The 13,154-nt window shown below is 36.4% G+C and overlaps 1 protein-coding gene across 2 annotated transcripts in view; it reads right to left on the bottom strand.

Moving 5' to 3' along the window:
• RNF217 (ring finger protein 217) overlaps positions 1-13,154 on the bottom strand; it is a 115,510-nt gene that overhangs the window by 10,311 nt on the left and 92,045 nt on the right. For both annotated transcript variants that reach the window (XM_045842666.1, XM_045842667.1), the window contains exons 4-5: positions 5,124-5,325; positions 646-717 (exon numbers count right to left, since the gene is read on the bottom strand). In XM_045842666.1, the coding sequence (XP_045698622.1) occupies positions 646-717; positions 5,124-5,325 (274 nt within the window). The remainder of the gene's footprint in view (positions 1-645; positions 718-5,123; positions 5,326-13,154) is intronic.

Raw genomic sequence — 13,154 nt, 5'->3', positions numbered from 1 at the left:
CCATGGGCCCTGCACCAACACTGAACCAAAAACTATGGGGCGGGACCAGCAACCTGTGCTTTAAACAGCCCTCCAAATCATTCTAAAGCATGCTAGAGTCTGAGAAACCACTGCTCTAAAACATATATTTTAATACATTTGTATGAATAAACTATACGAGTTAATGATACACTTTCTACTTGTCAGTGCTCAGTATATGTTGGGTACATGTTCTTATCACATCAAAGGTATCTTTTTCCATCCAGGGCACTCTTTCACCACAACAAACCAAACACCCAAGGGTGTACCAGAGAATCATTTCTTTGATGCTCCGACCCAAACTCAGAATTGGAAAATCTGGGTTCTAGTCCACTGGACTCTTTCACTAAAATACTAGTTGTATTCATACTGGTGTTAAAAGGGGGTTAATAATGCTTCGTAATACACATGGTTCAACGTGTCCATAGACTGAGCAAGTGTCACACAAATGCATCCTGTATGGAACATGAGCCTCTGAATCTGTAAATCATACATTAGTTGCCTATCTAAAGCGAGCATTGAACAGATATCATGTCCACTCAACAACAGACTTGCAGTACAGCATTTGCACTCATACTCTACAGCACTCAGAGAATTCTCATCTCAGGCATGTTAAGTGTTTCTTACCGATTACAACTGCTATGGCCCCTAGTGCTAATCCCAGGACCAGGATTAGAGGTGCAACAAATAATTTTCCAGCTGGAAAACAAAAGGCAAAATCAGCATGGTTTTTTTAATACCAGAGAGTGTATGTTATTTTCTTTTAAAGAAGTCTGGTTATAATTAAGGCAATATTTTCCCAAGGAAATACATCAGGTATAGAACAAACATACATGTGTAGGTTTAGTAGGTTCACTGAAGTCCTGGGCACATTAGTCACACATTTCAAAAATCACTTATCCTTCATAAGCAAAAACCAAAAACCAAAAACCAAAAAAAACCCAAAAAACAAAATACAGAAAAAAACCCCCAGAGCTACAGGCTCACTTTATTCTGCCCAAGCCATGTGTGCTTTTCCTCTAGATCTCTTCCGTTTTCAACTTTCAAGATTCTGGGAGATTAAGAAAGGAGCGGCACATTCTGAGCTGTGTCTCGAAAATGGAATTGGCTCACGAAATGGAAAGCTAGTATAGGTGCCATGGAGGGCTTCTGCTGAAGCCCACATCTGAAAAAGTGACTTATTTACTTGCGTACAAATAAAACTAATGATATGAACACCTAATAAACAACTACAAGTGGAATGTTTCAGTACTATTGTTAGAGAAAGCTACCAATTAACCTACAGTACATTGAAAGTTATCAAAGTGAATCATTTGAACAAATTTAAAAAGGAAGCACTCTACAATAAGTGCCAAGGCTAAATGCAGACAAAGAGGCCACATGGCATCAACCAGCCTTTTTCCTCCCTAAATTAATAATGGAGCACCGATGATAATCAACTCTGCTTCCATGCAAACACAGCAGAGTTTACAACTGGAACCCCACTAACTTTGAAAGGCACTGGCACACACGCACACAAAAACATATTAATATGTAATATCTTGTCTTTGTGTAGTAGCCTTGATCTTGAGGCATGTGAGCCCGCAGTGCAGCTGCAGAGCCCCAGTGCAAGAACAGAGGAGGGAGGAATGGAAGGGCTTTGCAGTAGAATCGCGTGGCTGTTTTAAGAAGAAACCAGCAATCCATTCTACAAGTGAAAGACAGTAATTTAGAATAGCCAATTATATGTAAAAAAATAGAATCATAATGGAGTAAAACAAAAATGTCCATGTTTTTATTGAGAAATGAATGGTCTTTGGAACCCACTGGAACCATAATCAGGCTGACAGAAAATACAGTTTTTAACATTTGATTTAAAAAGATTGCCATTCAACTGACACAATGTTTAACCCTGGGTTTTACTTATATTTTTCACCATGACAGAATCCAATTAAGCAATACTAAACCTCATTGAACAATTATATTTTGTACATTCTAAAAGCTATGCTGAGCTGTTTAGAATATATTGGCTTGCGTATTTTAAAAAGTCTGTTTTTTCCTGCACATGTAGCTCAGTAAGCTCATTCATACTTCATTTTAAAATAATTAGTATATTTTCATTTCAATATATTAGTATATATTAATAGCTATGAAATTGGACTACAAAGTAATAGCACTGATTTTTTTCAAACATTACAGAAGTCCAGGACCCAGCTACCTGCCTTCTTTCTCTGGGAAGCAATAAACTTACTATAATCATGCAATCAATGCTTCATATATGTTTACATCTACTTTTGAAACTGTCTTGAGGGATGAAGCATACACTCTTATTCTTAGATCATTAACAATTCTTTCAAAATACCACTCTTGATATTTAAAATAATACTTCATCATATCCACTTATCATATCTAATTTATTCTTACACTTATTTTCTCCTTTTCTTGCTATTTTAAATTATACTTGCAAATAAACCATTGTTGGCCTGTCAAAAAAAAACATTTAAAATGTTCTTCACATTACTATCATTTTTATTTGCAAAAAAATTGCACAAAATTTCCAATTCATTCAGCAGAGTATGAAAGTCCAGCACTGAATATTAACTTGACAAAATATTTGGTAATCAATAGTCCACGAATGCATTTTATTTTAAATTACATGTCTCTATTACTAACACTGAATATTTTTAAACATGTTTATTGGTTATTTCTATTTCTTCAATTTTAGTTCCAGACTTCTTTGTCCTTTAAAAAAATATATATATTATTGGAGGGGGCTCTATTGTTTTTGTTTATATAAATTATTTGCAATCTAGAAATCAATTAAAGATTTATATTTTCTTTGCCATTATGTGCTTTGATTTAATGCTTTGAATATTTGCATGAATTATATGAGAAGGAAGAATTTTTTCTCAGTCATTTTTATTCCCCAAACCATTCATTGAATAATCTGCCTATTCTTTACCAGTGAGACACTCCCATGTCAGAGGCTGCCAGTCATCCTCCGGTTTATGGCCTTCCTTGCTCTCTAGGAGCAGAACCTCTGATCTGCAGCTGGCACAAGGCCACATGTAAGGCAGACCATGGCTCCCATCCCCCAGCTGTGAGAGAAGAGCAGGCCCCTTCTCTGTCTCTGTCCAAGAACACCGGGGGGCAGTGGTCCCAAACTGAGGGAGCAAACTGGGTTGCATCACACAAGGAGAGAGGGTGAGAAGGCTTTGCTCTGATCAATCCATCTTCCTTCTTATACGGCAGGAAAAAGGTAGGTTTGTGACTTCCAGAGTAACCCCTTTTCCCGCCTTTTGTGCAGATGGGAGAGGTGGGCAGCACTGCCCTGGATGTTTCGGCCCACTGGGAGTTAGCGGCAGCTGTGCTGGAGGTGGGGAAACACGAGTGGGAGGGAGAGCTCAGCTTTACACCGGCTGCTCCGTGTGTTGTCAGGTTTGTCCTGACACATGTGTACACACACGGAATACAAAATAGGCCCACAGAAAACCATTTACAGAAAGTCGACCATAAAACTTTTAAATAAAACAGAAAAAAATGGTACAGAGAAAATATTTCCCTGCTGACAGTGTCAACAAGCTGTCCATTCTACTGGCTGTTATGTAACTCGACTCCTGTTTGATCTGAGAAGAGGATTCTGGTGAGTGGGAGAAACCATTGCACCACAAAATGGCACTGAAGTAGGAAAGAAAAGAACTAGCAATGCAGAAAATTGAAGATTTTGTGTTTTTAGGTTATTCTGTGTATATATGTACTTACAAATAGGTTACAGCTCAACACTGAAATTTGCAATTAGTTTTCCCATGATATTACTGTTATAAATAGGGTTTAGAGTACCTGGCTATCCCTCCCAAATCCGCTTAACTAATCAGTAAATATCGGTTATATAATTATAGTATATACCACTATAAGCAAATAAACAAAATCACTGAAAATTATTAAAACCAATCTTGACCATATTGAATTCTGTTGGCTATGGAAAATTAGGTTTAAATTTCAAGAGGGACATTTTTATAGAAATCAGACAAGATTTTAGAAAATGATGGCACCAGTCTCCATAAGTTAAAGTGAATTTTGAAATAAATGTACTCTCTTTTACCTGATGGAACTACATCATCAGGTCAGCTTTGGTCTGATTAACTACCATACGTAGGATTCTGGAGAGGGGCATGGTTTACAAGAGCAGTGATGGAGGGCTAAAGAGAGATGTAAAGACATTGTCATGAAGGAACTAGGCAAAAGGAGGCAGAAAAGGGGAAATGTGGACGATGTTAAGAAGTATTGCACAGAAATAGGAAAGACTGTCCTAGAAAGACATACTGGAGTTCTTTGTGATGAGAAGAGAGGAAGAAATCCCACAGCGGGTACATTCCAGAGGAGTTCAGTGCTGTGGGAAGAAACAGCTGCTAGGTCTGAAGAACACTGCCTCACACAAAGCTGGTGGCGTTAGGCCAGAGTGGGGATCTGTGTTTACGTTTGCATATTTGTGTAAGATATTGTGTGTTGAGGATGAAGGGGGAGGAAAAAGGTCAATCCAGAAAAATCTGCACTTGGATATCTAAACTTGGGTTTGTATGCAATGAGGGCATTTAATACTCGTTACATTACTGTTAGCTATGAATATTAACTATCCACACAATAAAACTATATACAATGACTTATCAACTATACAGATACAATGGAACTCCATTACAGGGCTCTGAAATATATGGATTTTTTTTATTGTATTGCATATCCTCCATGAATGAACAGAGGGTATGTGTAAGATTTGCTATTAGGTATTGTCAATACAAAAATAAATGTGACATCGTTTCTCTCAACAAGTGCTTTACAATAGTTTCAGAAATTGAAAAGACTAATGACTTCATATTTCAGCAGTGTAATTAATAATTTGTTTTTTGAACAAAATCTGCTTGCTCATGTAAGTTAGGTCCTGCTAACAAACTTAAGTTTTTAATTTTAAACTCAAAGGGAGAGAGAATATCTTTCTCCTGTTTTGGGGTTTAGGCCCCACTAGAACACCTGGCAGGTGGTCGGCATTATTGTGACTATTGCATTTCTAAGTGCTAGCATCCCTGAGTACTTCTGAGGGAAGATTCTTCAAAGTCATGCTGGATACTCACCACAGACAGACCCTCTCACTAATCTCCTTAGATGAGGTCTCTCTGGGAGGTAGCGATATTTGCATCCAAATATACTGAGGTTTGATGTGTGGTCTCCAAAGAAACGGAGCTGGCGGTATCTCTCCCCACATCGATAACAAAAATTAGTGTTACATTGTGAACAGGTCATATGATCACATCCTTCAGTTCTCTGGATGTGGATCTGTATCAGCAAAACAGGGAAAGGGAAGGAAAGGCTATTAAAAATTTTAACAACTAAATCTGGCAAATGTTACAAAACAACACAAACTTCTCCAATATAAAAGCTGTACATTGCATTCCCGAGGCTGTCAATTTGCTTGTAATCAATCACATTCTCCAAGATCACATTCGTATCAAATACTTCACATGTGCAAAGTTCAATTACATTTCAGGTACTCATGCTGTTGGCTGATTATGGTTAATACATAAACTGACACATTCCAAAGACAACTCACATATCTTTCTAGACCGAGGCATTTTAACACGCCGAGAAAGTTGATTTCGCTTATACTATGATCAGCAAGAGCAAGGTGACTTAGGGAATAAAAGGAGATAAAGAGCTTTTCTTAAAAGCAAGGATTATGTAAAACTTTTTGTGAACAAACATCAAGAATGAGAAGGCTCCTTTTGTGGAAGGAAATGATAGTATACTCACAAGACCATTTTAGTTTTTAACTATCATCTGCAAATACATTGATAGAACTGTGCATAATTCTATCTGTGCAACTAAGGACCTTCCTCAGTTGTTTCCATCAACTTACATAATATAAATGTATACAATTTATACAATTGTATAAGTACAATTTCATCTCTAATGTAACAAGGGTTTTATTCTTGAGCAGTCCACCATATACCCAACGTGGTAGTCACCGTCTAAAGCACTGAGGCCATGTCATAATCAAGATTTTACTCAAAGATATAATTGGATCCCTGATACAGAATCCTCATGGACACTCATAGAGTGAGCCATCTTTCACTTCAGTAAGAGCACACTTAGTTTCTTAGGTGAGCATTCATGAAAAAGAACTAAGCATTTCATTAAAGGAGGTTTGATAACACTGCCCAACAATCATGTGATTGAAACAGAAACAATGATAAAGTCTTCCCATTTCACTACAGAGTAGGCATTTGCATTCAAGTCATATCTCACTTATTCTTACCACACGTGTATTTTTAAAAAACTTTTAAATTGACTTTAGAGAGAAGAAGAGAGAGAGAGACCTTGATTCGTTGTTCTACTTGTTTTATGCATTCATCGATCACTTCCTGTATGTGCCCTGACTGGGGATTGAACCCGCAACCTTGGCATATCAGGACAAAGTTCTCACCAGCTGAGCTATCCTGCCAGGGCATCTATCTACCTACCTACCTACCTACCTACCTATTGCTCTTTGTTTAGAAAACATATTTAAAATGTTCCCAATACCATTTGACTACTGAAAGTTTCTACCCATGACTTTACATTGGGACTAGTGTTCAGTGAGTATTTTAATGCAGAGCACTTCACAATTAACATGTGAGTTAAACCCTCCTGTGGCTGCATGACTCTGCAGCTCAGCTTTGGCCACAGCCCACAACTTCACATATTTCATGTGCAATGATGCTCTGCTTCCTTGGATGCACAGAGCAGCCCCCTAAGCTTCTGTAGCACTGCAGTTACAATTATAGTCTTCAACTGGACAACGGTGGAGATGGGATAAAATCATCCAGGAAAAAAATATCTTTAATGTAAAAAGAGAAATTAAAAGGTCAAGAGATAAAGAAAATAATCCATTTCAAAATATAACCACTTTATAGGTTTTACAAATAAACATTTTAAAGTTGTTAATTCCAAATCACATGCAGTATTTCAGTCTTGTGATTAAATAACGAAAATTTTGAACTCTGATGTAAAGAAACAATACGACTTTTAAGAGGGCTTCTAAGGCTACTTTTAAAATAATAAAGATACTCATCATAGTAATGGTGAAAGTTTCATTTGAGTAGTATATGTATTTTTGTATCTGTGTATCTACCTACCTACCTACCTACATACCAACCTGCCTATGTATTTATCTACCTACCTGTCGACCTACTATCTGGAAAGCTTCTAGGTAATGGTGGCAATATTGGAGACATAATAACTAAGCAGAGGGCAGCACGGGACAGGCAGCACACAGCAGGCACTTAGGACATGGTAAGTTACCAAGAAAGAAAGGGTACTAAGTTTCTAGCAGGATGTTAGACACTCAAAATCATTAGTCTGATTGTAAGTTAAATGTCCATTCCCTCTCAGTGGCTGCTTGATTCTTGGCAGGTGAGCCTCCCCTACATGGAGAGGTTGAAAGAACTGAAGTTTTCATTTTAAGAAGCCCTCTGTCTAAATTTTGGCCCCATTCACTGTATAAAAACATATAAAGCTTACTTGACTTTTCCTAAGCCTCAATTTCAATGATATTACTTACATGAGAATAAAAATGTGATAATAAACATACAGTGCTTAACCCACTGTTTGGCACATACTGAGTCAGATCAATATGACATTGGTTTCTATCTATCTCTTTCTCTTTACCCACCTAAAAGCATGAAAATCCAAATACCTGAGCAATGTAAGTGCACACCTCCTGATTGCCAGGTGGTCCCCTTTCTCACTTCTCCACACGGGTAATTCTTGGGCAAATGTTGAACTACAGAACACCCTCTTGGATAGGTAAAGGCATATGAGCATCTAAGGGTTACTAAATCATTATTTGGTCAATATGAGCAAAACTTACTTTTTTATGCTATTGGCCAACCCATCCTTTTAAAATGGTATTGAAATTTTTTTCTTTTACCTAAAAGTGTAGTCAGAGTCGATCCAGGTTTCACGGGGCCTGAAATTATCTAATTTGAGGGTCCCTCTTCAGAGAGAAGAATGTAGATTACAAACACAAACTAGATACATGGCCTGAACAGGGACTTGTTCAGGTGAGGGTCTACAAAGCTTAAGTTTTTTAGCTTCCTGCCAAATCCACTCTGAGCTCAGCATTTCCTCTCTGTTGTGTCCATTTCTGGAAGTGACTCTGAAGAATGATCACGGTGCCCACACCCACTCGGCACAGGGGATGGCATTCAGGAATCACATGGGCCCCAGGTCCTGCCGGACCCGTCACCATTTCTGATCCTTCTGTAAACCACCTGAGCACTAGGCGAGAACATGTCCAAAGAGAACTGCTGAGCAGCCAAAATACAGGTTGCTTTGTCACACACTCAATGTTTTAAAGGTATATTGTATTTGATCTTAAAATGGAGACAACAAAGCTCAACATTTCCTGGTCACACAGCATAGTATTTGACTTACAAAGAGAAAAGGACTAATATTTGTTCAGAGCCCATTATATGTCAAGCATTGTAAATAGAATAGCACCTTTGAGCCTCATAACTATACCACAAGATTGGCATTCTTACTCATAAACGGAGCTTAGAAAAGTAATTTGCTAGAGTGAATGGAGAAAGGATTTTGATTCGTGTCTGTTTATTATAAAACCTGAGGTCAATTATATTCTTGGTTAAATGACAGCATAATCTTTGCATTAGCTAGACAAACATGTTTGCTCTCCTGTTCAAGGTAAATCTGAGCCTTTCCTCATTTTAGCTTTTTTTTGTGGGAGGGAGGGGGGAGCAACTCATTTGTTTCTTTAAAACAGTATCAAAACTTTTTCCTAACAGGAAGTTTGTTCTAATAAGTTAAACCTGTCGCTGACAGTTCATTTGCCTCAATTTCACCTACAGTTTTTACTGTCATTTTCTATCTGTGTGTACTATGGCTTCATTGGGTTCTAAAATCTTTTGAGACACATTAACTTTTTCATTTAAACCACAAAGATGGCAGTTTACAGTCTCTCTGAAGTCTTATTTCTAAAATTATATTCTGAAAAGGGCAGGCAACTAAAATATTGTTGGTCTGATAATGTTTCTGCACAGGAGGTGATAAAATTCCAAGCTCTCACAATACTACTAAACTGGTACTTTGTGGGATGTTAATTTGAATACTTTATACACATAAAAGGCAATAATTTAGTCATGAAAAAATGATTTCATAATTTACCAACTATTAAATATACAGTACTTCCTTTAATACTACTGTGAATATATCTTGATTATATGTGAATATATTATAATGATACTAACAGAGAAATGAATTGATACAAGTTAATGTGCAACAGGAGACATTATTTTTCACATCTGCTAAGCAAGTTGCAATTTTGGACTCCTAATACCCAGGGGATAGTAAATTTCATATGCTAAATGAGTTCCCTGTATATTTTATTAAAGATCACACTTTGACAATGCCATCTTTATTTTTAAAATATAGACCCTTAAAAATGTAGGCCTCAATTACATTTACATAAATTTCATTTTATTTCTCGGTGAAGCTGTTTTATTCTAGCTTCAAAACATTCATCGTGTTAGCTCTGCTAAAACAAAAAGTGAACCACCCAAGTGGCTATAATTTAGGATCAAAATTTTGATTTTACTTAAGAGATGTAGACAGTAGGATAGATGAGATAGTCCTAATTCATTAGTTTCAACTGACTACTCATAAACCACAAATGCCACTTGCTTTGCTATTACTCACAGAGTTTCTTTTTCCATCTATAACAAATAAGGATGGCTGATATTCAAGTTCAGTATTTAATCACTGAATGTTGCTTACACCTCTTTACACTGTGAGTCATGAGGTGAATGTTCAGAATATGCTAGATATCTCTTCAATAAGAGTTTTTGATATCAAGTCTATACTGAAGTAGACAGAAATAACAATATGGACCATTTTTGAGCCTATGTTGTTCTTCATAGACATACCAACACCTGTAATAAGAGATTATTAATAAAACTATATATATTTTAGGATCTACCCTCTTTATATTGTTACATTTAATAAAATGTCCACAGATTTCTGAAATAGAACTAAAATTAAGCCTTCTATTTTCATACAGATTCTTCCTGATCATAAGGCGAAAGAGTTAAGAATAAATAAACTGCTAAATATGCAACCCATTTTAGAATTAAATCAGTACATATCTGCCTGCAAGAATTTATCTCCTTCACCAAGAAATGAGAGCTTATTTTATTTTTTAAGCAGGAAACAATAAATAAGTTAATTGTCATATATTATTATCACCAAAAAATTTACTCTGTACTTTTATATATGTGTTTGCATTGGTGGCTTTTGATATCTGGAAGGCTTGATCAGAAACAAGTACGAGAAAAGTTAAAAAATATCCCATGAGTAATGCTTAGTTCTTTACTTATCTCACTATACCAATTCTTTATAACATCAACATTTTAAAAATGAAAGCATATAAACAAAGCCTTCAAAGATACAATAAAAATATTTTAAACCTAAAATTCTTGTCCAACTATAAAATTAATATATAGGGGCAAAAATAAAATAGTTCCAGAGATGCTAAGTCTCCTATGAATCCTTCCTGGGGCCATGATGCAAGGAAATATTTAATAGGTGAACATAAAATTAAAGAAGAAAGGACATTAGCACATAACAAAAATGATTTTAAGAAATCTGAGAGAAAACACTGGAAAGCAATCAGCCTAATTAGGTACAGGAAGTCTGTTGGTTTCAAGAACATCTTCAAAAAATAACAATGGAATATACATTAAGCAATGAAATTCCTCAGCAACTAACTATTAAATAACGTGATAAATAATGTGGGTATTTCTACTTTCAATAAGGCAAAAAGAACAGTAATGAGAACTTTCAGGAAAAATAAAACAACATAAAAGGTGTGTAAATTCCAAATATGAGGCATAACAAAATAAGTAATAGATTAATTGACACTGAGCAAGGATGCTAGGCACATGTTTCCTAGAAGTTGTGATCTCACAGAAAAGGAAATGTAGTCTGAGTTTCATAATTATATGTGCTTGATTATGGAAACACCAACAGGTTTTTAAATGTTAGAATCATCCTTTAGAAAAAACAGAAGTATTAAATATTACATTAGAATAGAATGTGAATGTCATTAAATTTGACAATATAAAAACAAACTTACAGCTTGAAGACTGGGAAATGGGAGGAAGCAAACAGAATTGTAGGAGAGTTAGATCCTCATTACCATCTAAAATTGTTAAGATTGGTGAACAGAAAAATTAGTACATTATTTAAAAGTAAAAGATCATCAAAAGAAGGATCAAAATCATAATACAAGTTGGAAGAAGAAAGGGAATGGGTAGATATGAATTCTCACCTGTCACATCACACTAGAAGTGGTTGCCTCTATTTATAGTCGACTACACTGCAAGGGATAAATTGTTGTTTTCAAAATTGTTTGGTGCCTCCTGCCATGTTAGCTTTTTAAAGCTGGTACTCTGTAACTTTAATTGTCCTTCAATGTACTGGTTTTCTCTGTTACAGGAAATTTTATACATATTTCAAGTTAAGTCTTATGATCGATTTATGACATAAATTCTTTCAAGAAGAATGTAGAGTACTGTTCTATTCTTATTCTCCAGGGTAGAGTCGTACTAAAAATTAGCCCCTGATTTTATTTTTCTTCTTTATCACACTTCCCTTGAGCCCACGCCTCATGCTCTCAGAAATTTTCAGATGCCAGTTTTCCCTCCTTCACATTCATTTTCACCTCTTCCCCTCTGCGACTGTACATCGCTCACAGGCTATTAGCCTGCCAATAGTCTGGGTGCCACCACATCCTAGTAAGTCCTTCCTTTAGTTCCACATGACCTTCCAGCCAATAATTACCCTCACCCTTCTCTTTTTACCAAGCTTCTTAAAAGAACACTCTATCCTTAGTGCTTTTCTTACTCACCTTCTCAGAAGGCTGCAACCCCATGTTACTGAAACATTGAGATCATCTATCTTTCTCCAAGAAACATTCATTCATGCATGCATTGAACAAATGTTTATTTGTCCACTGATAAAATCTGATGAGGTCCTGCCCTTAAAGAGCTTTAGTCTAAGGTGTAGAAATAGATTAATCAATTGTGCAAATAAATATGCACTCATAAGCTAGAACAAATGCTCTGAAGTAAAAGAACAAGTTGTGAAGAGAGTACTTAATAGAAGGAGTTAGATTTGGTCTAAGGATCAGGAAAAGCTTCTCTAAGCAAGTGACACTTGATTCAAGAAACAAAGGACAAGTAGCAGTTCATCAGTTAAGAGGACTCAGAGGTAGGCAGAACATCCCCAGTATAGCAAACCCATGAGACTGTATCCATGAACTGAGAAGCAGCCTGTACTGTAAGCGCTGCCACACCATTTTTCCCTCTAACATTTTAAAACTCTTCAATCAGCTATATCCCTCCACGCCAACCCTCTACTCTCCCAGTTGATAAGATCTAAAAGGGCCCAGATCACATTCATCTTGTTTATTGTTTTTAATATTAAAGAGACTTGCAAAGGTCCTGTCACATTGCATCTCAACAAATATTTATTTAAAATAACCAAATGAGAATTATCCATGACCTTCTAATTATCAGATCCAATTTTTAAATTATCTAATTGTATCTATCAGTGTCACTGAATCAGTTGACCACTACTTCCTTCTGACCTTTCATATACTCTGGCTTTAACAGCATCCCTTTTCTAGGTACTCCTCTCATCTCCCTTAGGTCCCTATTTCGTCACCTACCCCTAATTCCACTCATGGCTCACCACTTTGAACACACTCTTTAGGTAACCTCTTCCATACCCAAATAGTTTCAACTTTCATCAATAAGATCTCTCTCCTTAATTTCCACTGTGGACCTGGCTCCTGAGCTGCAGACGGTTTGCTGGCCATCCATACCTATATGCCTTAAAGCCATTTCAAACTCAAATAAGAAAAACCAAATGCATCATTATTCCACATTCTCCCCCAACAACAACAAAGTAAAACTTGGTCCATCTTCTTATCTTTTCCCAGTTTATGGTATCTCCATCCATTTAGATAACCAAGCTAGGTATCTGGAGAACATACTCCTTTTATTTCCCACGTCTAAGCTCAGACAGTTTTAGGACCAAGATAGTTAACT

This window comes from Phyllostomus hastatus, unplaced genomic scaffold, assembly GCF_019186645.2.
Source record: "Phyllostomus hastatus isolate PE091 unplaced genomic scaffold, TTU_PhHast_1.1 phas_contig_40, whole genome shotgun sequence".
NCBI classification, from domain to species: Eukaryota; Metazoa; Chordata; class Mammalia; order Chiroptera; family Phyllostomidae; genus Phyllostomus; species Phyllostomus hastatus.
The sequence above is the reverse complement of the archived record's forward strand: the minus strand, read 5'-3'. Positions and strand labels throughout refer to the sequence as shown.